The sequence below is a fragment of the Urocampus carinirostris genome, chromosome 13 (genome assembly GCF_059441175.1).
Source record: "Urocampus carinirostris isolate Australia breed hairy pipefish chromosome 13, RoL_Ucar_1.0, whole genome shotgun sequence".
NCBI classification, from domain to species: Eukaryota; Metazoa; Chordata; class Actinopteri; order Syngnathiformes; family Syngnathidae; genus Urocampus; species Urocampus carinirostris.
The window spans coordinates 41,146,813-41,162,141 of NC_142361.1; the positions used below are offsets into that span (position 1 = coordinate 41,146,813).

Sequence of the window (15,329 nt, forward strand, 5' to 3'; positions counted from 1 at the left end):
GTAGTTGTCGATACCAAGCGCCAATACTACAAATACTCTGGGTCACAAATCCCCACCAAAAAGGATATTTATAACGGTACTATTATTAAGGGTACTCGTAAGGATGTCCGACGCCACTATGTTGAATCCGATGTCACGACCGAGTACAAATACTAATACTGTACTTGCTTACATAAACTCTTTTCTAATTCTTTCTGAAGTTGTTAAAAGAGGGGATGGGGTCCATTTTCTGTTTTTCTCTCATTTTTCTTTTGGTCTACTTTTTTTCCTGTTTCTTTGAGGGTTTTTATTTTTATACTTTTTGTTTTTTTCTATTTTTGTCTTATGTCTTTCCCCTTTTCATTTTTCTTCCTTTTGTCTCATGTTTTTGTCGTTTTTCTCATCCTCTTTCCTTTATTAACCTTTCTTTTGTTTTTTTTTCTATTTTTACTGCTTTTTATTTTGGTCTTTTTCCTCTCCTCTTTTTCTTTCAACGTTTCCCCCCTTTTTTTCTTGCTTATTCTTTTGGTCTTCCTTTTTCTATTGCAATTTCTTTTCATCTGGGGTGACCAAAGCGCTTCACTTGTTTGGCCATTTAGGTTGGCATTTGCTCCTTTTTCCTTGTCTTTGTTTTTGTGTCTGTCTTGCTGTCTGTCACCCCTCTCGAGGGATATGACCAGGGTAGATTTTCTTCTTGACTTTTCCTCGTTTCTCCTGATTTTCTTCTTTCTTTTTCTCACTTTTCAACGTCATCCCTCTTTTTTCTCTCTTTTCCCTCCTGATGAGGAAAGAGCCCCCTCCCCCTAAAATGCCGTAAAGCGAGTCGTCGAAAGGCCATAGAGCGAGGGGCGGGCGTCCAATGGGAGGGCAGGAGGGCGTGTCCGCTCGCAGCCAATCCCAGATGTCCCCCCCCCGAAGCCCCTTTTTAAGTCCTACGCCAGTTTGGTCCCGGAACTCTTTCGCACTCTCGCCATGGAGGAGTCCCTCATGTCGGCCCAAGCGGACTCCATTTAGGAAGCGCTTCCGAAAAACCCGGAACGATGCCGACGATAAGCGCGCCCTGAGGAGCTTCCGGAAGCCCAACTCTCTGGACTTTGGAGCGGGGTCGCTCGGGCTCTCCTTTTTCGAGGTGGCTTCTCGGTGTTGCGGCGGCGGCGGCGGCGGGTCGTCGTCCTCTTCGCCGGCGGCGGCGGCAGGTTCGCTTCCCAAGAAGGGCGGCGGGCGCCTGAGGAGGATGCTTCGCCTGGCCGCCGAAGTCTTGCTGCTGCTGGGCCTCCTCCTGCTCACCTTGCACGTCACGGTGCTCAGGGGAGGCCAGACGGACCCGGAACCCCAGACACCCCCCGCCGGGAACCGGAGCCTGCCCGCGGATCGGAACCAGGTCGGTCCGGGAAGGGGGCGTGCGCACCTTCACTTGCCGTGGGGGGTTCGAACGAGACCGATACCGCATACCGGCCGGCGTCTTCCTTTGCTTTCAAACTTTGCCAAAAACAAATGGATTGCGATCGATACTTCTTTAATAGCTTCGTAATTGTTCAACGATAACGAGATGCTGTGTAAGTGTTTCCAACACGGTATCGAATGTCCTGACCTTGCCCAGAAAATTAGAACCATATCGATTACTGTGATAGTTTGCATGAGAGTGCCAAAAACAATCCAGTCGCTGACTAAACTTAAAACCTACCGATACCGCTCATTTTAGAATAGAATAGAATAGAATATACCTTTATTGTCATTGCTACAAATGGGCTAACATATTGTGACAACGAAATTGGGCATGACACTCCAGTTTTACACATTCATAGTGAGGTATGAGCAAGAAGATAAAGGAACAGAGAAGATAATGTTATAAGACAAGGGGGATAAGGCTATAGTTATAATTTACATGGTATTTACACAAGAAATGTCGGCATGTGGGATGTTACATACAGGGTTGTCGTGATAACGTCGGTATCGTAACGGTTGTGCAATATTGCATTTGGTGCAAAGTCATCATAGTGCAAAAAAATAGTCAGCATATGCATTGGTGCAAACATAGACATCATAGTGCAGAAACAGGAAATGGTCAGACATTGTGCAATTTGAGCATTAAACGTAGTGCAGTCGGCATGTGCAAGAACAAGACATGAGTAACATTATATTCGTATGAGGTAGTGTTGGCATGAGTTTTGAGTTACAGAGTCAAAACGATTTTATCGACAATCTTATGAACGTGACAGCTTCCCAAATCACCAAGTCATTCTTTAAACAAAACCGATACCGCTCTCTGGTACCGTTAGTCTCGACACGATACCGTGAGAATGTTAGCTGACACAACTAATTGACGACAGCGTTTCAAACAATCGATGATTGAAAACGATACCGATACCGTCGGTTTCAGCACAATTTAGTCAATATTTGCACGACAGCTGTCAATAAACAATTTGACAAGAATACTCCTTTAAGAACTTCTAAACGATGAAGACATCGTTTAGAGGGACACTGATATGAATTTTCTGCTTCGTCCCATTATCCTGGGAATGTGTGCACTGGAGCTGCCAGAGATACTTTGAAACGATGGAATCGTCGCTACAGTAAATTGATATCTTTCCTTTTGACACGACGTCACACCTGCGCTGTCAAATTTCCATTTATCCGCAGCAGAACTCATTTTGTCGACGTTTTGGTTAAAACGATACCGTCGGTTTTGTTGCGATATCTCTTGACACGGTACTTTTGAAACGTTCAAATAAACTCTGAAATGAAATCGACACCTGGATCGTACACCGATACCGTGCGATTCGTACGCATACTTCAAAACCGAAACGACCGAGGAACCGCTGAGAATGATACCGACGCCACGTGCCGATACCATTCGTTCCGACCTGATATCGCGTAACCGCGTGTTGATAAAACGACTTTTTAAAAAGCTTTTGAAACGAAATGGATGGGACTCGTTTCGGCACTAGATCCTTTGCGTGGCACGAAATTCTTGTCAGCAAATTTTATTTTTTACTGAGCGAGTCATCCTTCAGACCGATACTGATAGCGTTCTTTTCTGCACAGTATTGTGTCATAACTTGTTTGAGCCAACACAAGCAATTTATCCATATCTTTCGTAGCTTTTCAAACGGTTCGATAATCCTTTCAACGAAAATGATCATGTGTTGTGATATCGTCACTTGGTGTGTGTTTGATTGAAGGCGTTCAAGATCCATCAAAAAATACTTCCTTAATAGTTTTTTAAAGGAGGCAGACTTGTTGAAACGAAAAACGTCCCATGCCATGTCAATTTTCGCATGACAGTTGTGAAAACGAATAACACGGATCCATAATGAAGTCGACGCTTCAACGACGCCGATACCGCATCGATAGCGTCACTGTTTGCATTCGAGCTGTCCACAGACGGGAATAACCCTTTAGAGGAAAGCCGTACCGATACCGCATACTGATATCGTTTGTTTTGACACAAAGTTGTGCAAACTTTTTGCAACTGTCGAAAAAAAAACGGAGCAATCGTCAAAACTCTTCTTAAGGCTTTCGGACGAAAGATTGGGCTTCCAATTGGGCTTTGCAAACATGTTTGGGTTTCAATGCTCGCTTACGTTTCCAAATTGGGCTTTCGAGCATTGTTGAGCTTTCACATTAAGGTTTCAAACTCGGGGTGGGACTTCAACTCCAAGCATCTTTTCAGGATTCGGCCTTTAATTTGGGGCTTTAATAAGGGCTTCAGTCTGAGGCTTCGACTTCAAATGAAGGTTTCAAAGTGGTTTCGTATTAAGCTTCGAGCTTTGGATTAGGGTTCGAAATCCCCTTTAGGGGTTCAGACTCGGGTTTCTGTTTCAAAGTTGGGTTTCGAAGCATTTACGGGGTTTCGAACGAGGGGGGCGTTGTAAGGGTTTCATATGAGTGTTTCGGGTTTTTGATCATTTTGGGGGTTTGCGCTTATCCTCAGTAGGGTCACCGGGGTGCTGGAGCCCATCCCAGCTACCTTCAGGCAGTGGGCAGGGGACACCCTCAACTGCTTAAACTACTCTACTATTCAAACTTAGGGACAATTTGGACCGGCCAATTCACCTGCCACGCATGTTTTTGGAATGTGGGAGGAAACCGGAGTGCCCGGAGGAAACCCACGCAAGCACGGGGAGAACATGCAAACTCTGCACAGGAAGGTTGGTAGCTGAGCTCTTTGATATTTGGATTTCAAGTCGATTTTTCTTTTTTTTTTTTAAATGAAGGCTTAAAAGGAGGGTCTTGGGCCGGATAGGACTCTGGAAGGACAAAGAATGTGCTCTCCGAAATGCGAAGCGAAGAAAAAAATGCAAAGAATGCGCAGAATATTTGACACGTGGCCAAGCGTTTGTTTGGCAGCAGCGAGGGGGCGGGACCATAACAGACAGCACCCCCCCCCCAAAAAATGCTAGAATTTTTAAACTCTTTCCCTTAATTAAAGACAGGTGAGCGCAAATATCATGAAAAAGCTTATATATCGTTTTTTCAAGTAAAACTAAAATATTTCTGTAGAAGTATTTCCATACTTGTATCTTTATGGTATTTCTTTTAATATTACTGTCATTGATTTTTTGGAGTATTTCTGTTGTAATACTTCTGTGAAATACTGTAATCATTTTGTAGTATTTCTTTGGTATGATATTCTTATTACTATGAAGACAAAAAATATAAGGTCACTGCTTTAAAGCTCTAAATTTGATATTTAATTTCATAGTATTTCTGTATTAGTTTTTTTTTTTTTCAGAGACATAAAGGGACAATGGGGACACGGTTGGCACCTCAACAACAGTTTTCAGTAGTAGTACTCCATTCACAATCATACATGATCATTTTTTGAGTATTTTGGAGCGGTGGTTTAGATGAAAATGCCCGATGGGCCACATGTGGCCCGCCGGGCCATAGTTTGCCCATCCTTAAATTCACCCTTTACAAACACCTTTATTTGTATTGACCAAAAATCAAGTGGTAGATATTTTTACGAGGGTCTCGAGAATTTTGTTTTTTTAAATGGCAAGAGGTGTGTGGAAATACCGTATATTCCACACTAAAAGGCACACCGGATTATGAGGCACCGAGTGACCTACACGATTGCTCTGAAAAGATTGTGATCCTGGCCAAACGTCTTCTATTTTGGGAGAGTAGAATGTCTTTCAGGGAAAAAATGCTGAGTTGGCAAAACCAAAAGTGCAGAGTTGACTTTTTTCACATATAGGTCAACCGTTCTAACCGTCTGCCAGACATTGCATTGGAAATGAATGTCATTCTGGCCTTGAAGAGTGAAATGTCTTTCTGTGAAAACCGTTGAGTCAGGATAACCAAAAGTGCTGTTTTTTTGTGGGGGCATTTTCACCTCGAGATTGACCTACCCGATTGCTTGTGAGAAATTGTGATCCTGGCCAAACTCGTACTGTTCTAGGAGAGTAAAATGTCTTTCTGGAAAAGCTAAAATGACACTCTGGCTTATTTGACATATTTCACAACTAGGGTAACCTTTTTTGATGACTGGCTGTAAACGATAGGGTTTATATTCAATGTCGTTTTAACTCTGGAGAGTGGAATGTCTTTCTGGGGGGAAAAATGCTGAGTCAGCTTTTGATGTCCCCTTTCACAAGTAGGGTAACCGACCTGACTCCCTGTAAAAGAGGGTGGCTATATTCAATGTCATTCAGTAAAAGTCACATTTCTGTCCAATTTGGAAAATGTTTATCTTTCTATTTTGCTTGAGGTGTGTGAGGTCACCGATCGGCTCCTGTCTTTCTAGAAGTGTTTGGCGCAACGCGCGACTTCACTGCCTTCATTTCCTGAATGGGGGGTTGGGGGCTTTTGGGGGGCTCCCGGTCGTTCCCAATTGAAAACGGGAGTCACGGCCTTTTAAGCAGCTGTCCCAAAGTGAAAAAAGGGGAAGCGGGAAAAGAACAGGAGTGAGAAAAAAAGGGAGGGGGCGGCCTTGTGTGGCTTTTGAATAGGGGCCACGCCCTGGGGGGCCCGGATGAATGAAAGGACCCCGTGTCACTTTTGATCTCCAAATTAAAGAGCGTCGACCGTTCGGAAGCCGTCCGACGTGCGCTTTTTATTATGATTCGGGGTTCGTACGGGTGCTTGAAATCCTTAAATTTTAATGTGGTGTTTTCAAGATCAGGGTTTCTTTACTTTTGGATGGGATTAAACTCCGTTTGTGTATGTTTTTCTTCTTTCCCTTGCAGAATCTCATCCAATCGAAAAGCAGCAAAGGCCCCCCGCCCGCATCTGCCGAGCGCCGTACCCCCCTCCAACGCTCTTCCGGGCTTCCGTGGGGGCGGGGCAAAGACGGGGCCTTCCTATTGGATCTGCACAATTTCCCGGACCTCTCCAAACCCCACCTGGACAGCCAGAACCCCAACATACAGGTGACGCCCCCCTCCTCCCACTAAAAGCTTTGACAGCATTCTTTGAGTTTGATGTTAGGGTTTGAAATTTGGGGTTTCGATGCAACTTGTAACCGGAGATCGAACCCTGTACCTTCAATCGGGGGAAAGAAGGGGCCTAAAAAAAATCCAGGCCGACCTGACCCAGGCCTATAAGGTATTAAAACCAGACCCATCACTTTTGAGGTTTCAGCTTGTAATTTGGGGTTTAAAGGGCTCCAAATAAGATCTAAAAGTAGGGTCTTCTGTTAAGGTTTTCAGGCCTTCAATGTTGGGTTTTAAAGTTTCAAAATGGAACTCCAAACTCATCATTTCAGCTTGAAATTTGGGTTTGAAAGCGAATTTTGAACGAGGGTCCCGGGTTTAAGCTTGTGGTTTTAACTCTGGTCTTCGCTTCAAAACAGGTTTGAATAGCGTCGTTACGGTTTCAAATTCAAGATGTGAGGCATTTTTTTTTTTTTTAAGGGTTTCTGCTTCGCATTAGGGTGTTGGCCATGTTGGGTTTCATTTCCTCTGAGGAGCAAGACGGTGTGTTCAGGTCGAAAGACGTGGGACGGGAGAAGAGTCGGCCATCTGGGGAAGGGGTGGGGTCCGAAAAAGTGGGTACGGGGGGGTGGGGGTCTCTTTGATCCCGAGATTGATCTGGCTTTCATGGTCCGGGGGAGGCCGAGGAGCCCTTTCAACCTTGTGTTTAGGAGAGTGGGGGGGTGTTTCTTCATCTGGGAGGCACATGTGTTTGTTCCGAGGAGGGGGGGCAGGGGGGCCCCTTCTTTTTGGAGGGGTCACTGCTCCGCACTTGCTTGACCCCGTTCGTTTTGTTTTGCAAAACCTTTGCAGAAACTAGGTCCATATGTTTTCATTTTTTTCCATTTCTGCTTATTTTAACACTCAATTTTTATGACACTATAACTTATTTTTCCAGTGAAAAATCAAAAAAATGGTGTGTGTATTATTTTTACATTTATCTATACTTGCCGTTGATGATTTTGTTATTGTTTGTGGGCGAGCGGACCCAAGCCAAAGGAAGCGGGAACATATTTCATAACAAAACAAGGGGTCACAAAACGACCAAAGCTGACGTTAGCCCGACCTAAAACGGAGACCGGAATGGAAACGCAATGACACGATGCCGTTTGCTGTCCGAGCAGTCATTATAAAGTCTTTAAGGACAAGAGAGTTCGAGATTTGGCTCCACCCCCTAAGAGCAGTCTTCTTCCGTGTGCCAGGTGACCATCGAAGTGGTCGACGGTTTGGAGGAAGCGGAGAAGGTCCAGCGCAAGGAGAACAAACCCGATTGGAGGAACTGGTGGCCGCGCCCGTCCGCCCGCGCCCGACACCACGCCAACGTCCTCAGGCCCGCCCAATGGGATCGCAGGGGCGGGGCCTCGGACCCGGGAAAAACACGTACAGAATACGGTGAGAAGGCAATCGGGTCACGGTTTTGGGCTTCGAAATGGGGTTTTCGGGGTATCTTTCCGACTAGGGTTATAAAGTCAAGTCCTGTTTAATTGTGATGCCCTTAATCACAAGAAGTCTCAAAGCGCATAAAGCATTGTGACGGTGTTCCGAGTGGGGTTTCAGCTTTCAATTAGGGTATTGAAGGTTTTTTAGGGGATTCAAATTTCAGTTTCCGCTTCATAATGGGGTTCTAAAGCGTTTTTACAGATTCCGACTAGGATTTTAGACCTAAGCTCGTGTTTTAAGGCATTTTATGTTTTTAAAATACGGTGTCAATGCAATGTTAGGGTTTCAAGCAGTGTTTTGAGTTAGTTTCAAATTAGGATTTTGAAGGAGTTTCTAGGGTTTAAAATTGTGTTTTGAGGGATTCCAAATGTATTTTAGGGTTTTAAGGGTGTTTAGGGCTTCCAACTCGATTTTTGGCTTAGAATTGGGGTTTGAAATTCGCATTCTGAGTCATTGAAATGAGTGTTTTAGTTTTTCCAACTAAGAACTCAAACTATGGTTCTAGCTTGAAATGCAGGGTTTCAAGAATTTTGTCCAATTAGGTTTTTAACTAAAAAAAAAAATGTTTAGGGGTTCAATTAGGCATCAATTTGGTCTCTTTTTTTAGGGGTTCCCATATATTTCAAAATCCATCTTTCTGCTTTAAGTATATGGGTTTTAAGCGTTTTGAGTGAAAGTTCTATCCGAATGCAGTCGTCGCTGACTTGTTGCTTCCAACCTCCCGTGTAGAAAGCGGAAAGGAGGAGCGCAGGCTGTCTCAGTCTTCATAAAAAGCTGCAGCTGGCGAGGAGGAAGGGGCTTATGGTGTATAGGGAGGGTTTGGACCTCTGCCAAAAATACTTTGCATCCCAACATGTCCGCATGAATTCCCTTCACCAACGAGACGCTCTTTCCGTCTTCTTAATCATCTGTACCCAGAAAAGCGGCCATTTTTTTGAACGGTGCCGGTTTTTCAGACTACCCGGACGGCGAGGGCGACTGGAGTCACTGGTCCGTGTGCAGCGTCACTTGCGGTCACGGAAACCAGAAGAGAACCCGATCCTGCGGTTACGCCTGCACTGCCACCGAGTCCAGAACTTGCGATATGCCAAATTGTCCGGGTAAGCTCACCTGCCGATGATGAGATTCATACCAAAAGTATTTACCGTATTTTCTGCACTATAAGGCGCACCTAAAAGTCTTCATTTTTTTCAAAAGCTGACCATGCGCCTTATAATACAGTGCGCCTTTATATATGGCTCAATATCAAAATTCGCAAAGTCTCGCAACTTAGGCAACAGCCGCCGACTCGATTTCCCCCCGAACGTGGAGTAGTCCGCGGTGTATGCTGGGATTTATATACCGGCGTTTCATTGGCTAACCAATGTGTCAATCATTATTTGAATCGATCGCTATTGGCTAAAGTTATTAACAGCCTCGGATGGGCTAGAGGGCCGAAACAAACCCTGCAATTGGCCGAAAAAGATGACTGAATAGCAAGCTTGCTAAACTACGGCATAAAGAAACATGTTTCAGTAGTCTGAATTTGTAAACATTTGATTCTCCTGGATTGACTCCACTCACGGTTGTAAGAAGACCATGATTGCGTATCATTATTGAACGTGAGAACTTAGGTGAGCTATGCGGCTTTCTATTTTCCCGGTATCTTCTTTTAGAACGATCTTGATGTTGCTGTGATGAGTTGAGTGAATTCAACTCAATTCCGAGTGTTTATTGTCATATGCGCAGTAAAGTTGCGAGCGAAAAAGAAAATAGAAAGTAAGGAATGGTTGGCATTTCTTGAATCCCAAGACTTGAACCTTCCGAATGATGGAACGATGTATTTGAGTGACATCTTACGGACACCGCATCCGCACGTGTCTACGACACGTATTTGCTTCTGTACAAGCTTTGGGAATGTTAAGGGGGTAAGAAGTTTGACTGAACTATCTAACTGTTTTGTCCACGTTGCCATTGTAGCGCCTTATAATCCGGTGCGCCTTATGTATGTCAAATATAGGACCAAAAACTATTTTTTGGGGGTGCGCCCTATAGTGCGGAAAATACGGTAATCCATACAGTAGAACCTCCAGATACGGCACGAATCTGTTCTGAGGTGAAATCGCCCCTATATTAAATGACCCAAACCCATGCTAATTAGCACAGACAAAACATTCAAATTACAAATTTGTGATAGTAAGTACTACTTATGTCCAATATACAATCGAATAACAATATAAATAAACGTGCACGTAAGGAAAAAACATCATTTCAATCTACCTTTTGGTGTGACTTAAGCTGGTACAGCCGAGTAGCAGGTGGATGCAACAGGGTGAGATGGTGGTGGGTGGGAATTAAAACCTAAACCGCTAACCCAGTACCCCAAGTAAGAACTTTAAAATAACTACTATTTAGAGGAGGATAGAAAGCTATGCTCATTAGCTTTGAGCCCCCAGTGTCCCAAAAAGAAACCTTAAAACAAAAAAAATGTTTATAGCAGGGGTCTTGAACCCTTTTGAAGCTGTAAGCTACATTTTGATTGTAATTGCAACAAGTTGAGTTAAAATGGCTTCGGTCACCCACTGAAACCTTACACCAGTTATAAATCACATTTACTTGAAAATCACAATGACCCGGGATATATTCTCAGAACCTGTCTCCAGGATACTCGGGTACGGACCTGGTGTTCCAGGACTATTTATGTGTAAGTGACATAAATAACATTCCACATAAATGCATATTTAAAGGAAATGTACCTATGCTAATTATCCGTTGCTTTTCAAAAGACAGCGGATTGAAATGGAAACCCATTTTAGAACTTGTTATTCCCTTGGCATATTTTCTTGCTTTCTCGCAAGCTTTGTCTCCATTGTTATCATCGTCTTACGTCCCCCTTAAGCATTATCGCAAGCCTGGGGACCCATAACTAAACAAATTTGAGTTTGTTAGGCAAATAAGAAAGGCATCGTGGGCGGGAGTTGAGCGGATCGCATATCGGCATTTTCACCACACTATGACATAAACCGGTATTCGATATGATGCCGACCAATAGCAGAAAAGTTTTCGGGCGTGCAAAATAATTGTTAACGTTGTATAGTGGGGTTTTGAAATGCCAGAAAAAGGGCTGAAAGAACATCTCAAAGTCTAAATGTTGTGAGATGGGGATGCTCTAGTGCAGGGGTAGGGTACCTATGGCTCGGGAGCCGTCTACGGCTCTTTTCGTGAGTACATAAGGCTCCCAAATCAAATGTAACTATTGCACATCTCTCTGTGGCGTTCCAAAGTCAAGTGATTTCATCCCGATTTTGCTCCATAGAAAGCCGAAGCAACTTAATGCAGGAGTTCGATAAGAAATCATTTCAACTGATGAATAAAAACGCTGGCAAAGGACTTTGATTGGGTGAGCAGTACAGGTGGGCGGATCCCTGCACACAGCGCAAGGCACTTCCTTCTCTCTCTCTCGCTCAATGCAGTCTACACTCAAAGGGAATATGACCATATGCTTATGGTTTGCAGTCATTTGTGACATTTTTACAAAAGAACTTTGCATGCACATTGTTTTGAAAGCATTATGAAGGACACATTTCATGGAAAAAAATGGCCTCGACACTCTTAACTGAAGGTGGAAATGGCATATGGACATGGATTTGGGACACAGGATTTGGCATTATGATCATTTCATACATTTGATGAAATCGTCAAATGACACACAGTGAAATCAAATGTGCTGAAGAATGAGCTTTTGTCTAGAGAGCGTGTTTGGCAGTTTTTTCAATTTTGTCTGAAAAGAGATGATGTGGCTCTCTCCATTTCTTTTGAAAACATTTTTTGCTTTTATGGCTCTGTGGCTCAAAAAGGTTCCTGACCCCTGCTCTAGTGTATTTATTTGGGCACATCAAATCTCTTGTTGATGCGGTATAGTCGTGAAAAGGGGGCTGAAAAAAACCCCCCTCTTGTTCCGCACTGTAAGGCGACTACGTTATAACCCGGGGTCGCTGTATCCCGGGCTCAACTGTCATGGATTCTGACCGTTCCAGGTATCGAAGACGCCTTCAAAACGGCTGCGACGGAAGTGAGTTTGCTGGCCGGCACGGACGATTTTAACGCCACCGAGCTCTTCGGCGTCGGTACGTCGCGCATTCCTACACAAATACTTTAGTTTGCAGTACTTATGTAGTCGTATTTCTGTATATTTTTTGTAGTAGTCATTCTTATTGTGATATTGTTGTAGTATTTTTCTTCAAAATTTGGGCAAAATATGTTTTAGGTGGGGAGGTTGGAATAGACGGCACTCGTTATTAACTGTTCTCCACAATACAGCAACATCTAGTGATCAAATACTACGCGCTGTCCCTTTCATGTTTTATAATAATGAATACTATTACAGTGGAACCTCGGTGTTCGAACGCCTCTCAGTTCGAACAAATCGGAGTCCGACCAAAAATGTGGAGAAATTCTTGCTTCGCCGTTTGCTCAAAAAATCGGAGTTGGAACGCCGATAATGCGGGAGTGCGCACGCTAGGGTGCCATGCTGAGCGGCGTCTGGGTGTTTTAGCCCCTTATTATGCCTCCCAAGGAAGTCTGTGCAAGCAGCAAAGTTGCTACACGGGAAAATAGAAAATTAGTGCGTACAACTATTGCATTTAAGAAAGAAATAATAGCCAAATATGAAGGAGGTGTGCGAGCGCCTTCTGCTGAACACAAAGGTAAGAAATCCTATTCATAAGATTACGATAATGTGAACGTACGATTAGCCTGGGTTTGCTTTATGTGGGTGTTGGAACGGAGCCCCCTTTTCAATGAACCGCTCACCACTTCTGTGGAGACCCGGGTGCTAAATGAAGTGTAAACGACCTGATTTTTTTATTTTTACACGTTCACGTTAGCGTCATCGTTCGTACAAAAGATGACGCTAACGCGAACGTACGATTAGCCTGGGTTAGCTTCATGTTTACGTTCGTGGTAAACATTCAGGGTGTTGGAACGGATGAAAACGATTTACATTATTTTTAATGGGAAAAATGATTTCGGTGATCGAACAAATCGGTTTTCGATCAGGGTTCTGAAACGGATTATGGTCGAGAACCCAGGTTCCACTGTACTGATATTATACTTGTTCAAAAAAGAGAGTATGTGAAGAGTGTATTGTTGGGGCAGTGACTTGGTGTACTTTTGCCTATGTTGCCCACGAAGCTCAATATGGAAGGGTTCACTGGCTTTTTCAGGTACAATACAGCGACATCTAGTGGTTGATTGTTACACGCTGTCTCTTTATGCAGACACGGACAGTTGCGAGCGCTGGATGAACTGCAAGAGCGACTTTTTGAAAAAGTACATCGGCAAAGTTTCCAGCGACCTGCCCAGTTGCCCCTGCTCCTACCCCACGCAGGTGGGTCCGCCTCTTTCTTCAAATGTCTTTTCCCTTTTTTCACTCCTCTGGTTTTCTTCTCTGACTTTGGGCGTTTCCCCAGGTGGCCTACGGCACGGCCAGCGTGGCGGACGGAGCCCCGCCCCGAAACTTCCGCTGGAAAGACGCCAGCGGCCCCAAGGAGAAACTCCACATCTACAAAGCCACGGCGCGTTACTGCATCCGTTCCTTGCTGACGCTGGAGTCCACCACGCTGGCGGCGCAGCACTGTTGCTACGACGACGCCATGAAGCTGATCACGCGGGGAAAAGGCGCCGGGACGCCCAACCTCATCAGCGCCGAATTCTCCGCCGACCTGCACTACAAAGTGGACGTCCTGCCCTGGATCCTTTGCAAGGGCGACTGGAGCCGATACCACCGAGCCAGGCCGCCCAACAACGGACGCCGGTGCCGGCAAAACCCCCACGATGAGGATTATCGGAAACAATTTGAGGAGGCTAGGGAGTTCTAGGACAGACGCCGACGTCCTGTCCCGGACCCTCTGCAAAGGCTGCCTGGAGCCGATACCGTCAGCCCAGGTTGCCCAATAACGGACACAAATGCCAACAAAGCCCCCGCGATGAGGATTATCGTCAACAGTTGCAGGAGGCTAGGGAGTTTTAGCACAGAACCGAGGACTGAAACGGACGTCCTGCGCTGGATCGTCTGCAAAGACGACTGGAGCCAATGCCACAACTTCAGCGATGTAGACTATGGTAAACAGTTTGAGAAGGCTACAGAGTTCTAGCACAGCACCAAGGGCTGGAACGGACGTCCTTCCCTGAATTGTCTGCAAAGGCGACTTGGAGCTGATTCTGTCAGGCCAGGCTGCCCAGTAACAGACACAAATGCCAACATAGCCCCCACGATGAGGATTATCGTCAACAGGTTGAGGAGGCTAGGGAGTTCTAGCACAGAACCAAGAACTGAAATGGATGTCCTGCGCTGGATCGTTTGCAAAGAGGACTGGAGACAACACCACTGGGCCAGGCTGACCAATAAGAGACACAAATGCCAACACGACTTCAGCGATGTAGACTATGGTAAATGGCACAGCACCAAGGGCTGGAACGGACGTCCTTCCCTAAATCGTCTGCAAAGGCAACTTGGAGCTGATACCATCAGGCAAGGCTGCCCAATGATATTCACAAAAGCCTAGCAGCGTATATCATCGGAAACAATTTAAGGAGGCTAGCACGCAACCAAGGAATGACTCAGACAACCTGCCCTGGATCCTTTGCAAAGGCAATTTGAGCAATACCAACGGGACAGCCTGCCTACTATCTAACACAAATGCCAACACAACACCAGTAATTATGGTAAATAATTCAAGGAGGCTAGGGAGTTGTAGCACGGAACCAAAGACTGACACAGACGTTCCGCCCTGGATCCTCTGCAAAGGCGACTTTAGCCAATGCCTACAGGCTAGGCCACCTAAATCCCATCTTAACGCAAACAATTCGAGGAGGCTAAGGAGTTCTAGCACGGAACCAAGGACTGGCGCATACTGGACTGTCTCAGAAAATTAGAATATTGTGATAAAGTTCTTTATTTTCTGTAATGCAATTAAAAAAACAAAAATGTCATACATTCTGGATTCATTACACATCAACTGAACTATTTCAAGCCTTTTATTATTTGAATATTGCTGATTTTGGCTTACAGCTTAAAAAAACTCAAAAATCCTATCTCAAAATATTAGAATACTTCCTCAGACCAAGTAAAAAAATAAATTTTATAACAGCAAAACTAAATCAAACATTTGAAAATGTCCATTGATGCACTCAGTACTTGGTTGGGAATCCTTTTGCACGGATTACTGCATCAATCCGGCGTGGCATGGAGGCAATCAGCCTGTGGCATTGCTGAGGTGTTATTGATGCCCAGGATGCTTCGATAGCGGCCTTCAGCTCATTTGCATTTGTAGGTCTGGTGTCTTTCATCTTCTTCTTAACTATACCCCACAAATTCTCGATGGGGTTCAGGTCAGGGGAATTAGCAGGCCAATCAAGGACAGTGATGCCATGGTCAGTGCACCAGTTACTGGTGGTTTTGGCACAGTGGGCAGGTGCCAGATCATGCTGGAAAATCAAATCCTTATCTCC

The 15,329-nt window shown here is 44.8% G+C and overlaps 2 protein-coding genes across 2 annotated transcripts in view; one reads left to right on the forward strand and one right to left on the reverse strand.

Moving 5' to 3' along the window:
* LOC148354567 (general transcription factor II-I repeat domain-containing protein 2A-like) overlaps positions 1 to 15,329 on the reverse strand; it is an 83,205-nt gene that overhangs the window by 13,418 nt on the left and 54,458 nt on the right. The window lies entirely within an intron of this gene.
* On the forward strand, positions 788 to 14,767 carry ism1 (isthmin 1). The gene is made up of 7 exons (XM_088351705.1): positions 788 to 1,360; positions 6,174 to 6,356; positions 7,601 to 7,790; positions 8,795 to 8,938; positions 11,855 to 11,944; positions 13,097 to 13,206; positions 13,289 to 14,767. Exons 1-7 carry the CDS (start codon positions 839 to 841, stop codon positions 13,694 to 13,696), a joined length of 1,647 nt encoding a protein of 548 aa, XP_088207831.1. The 5' UTR covers positions 788 to 838; the 3' UTR covers positions 13,697 to 14,767.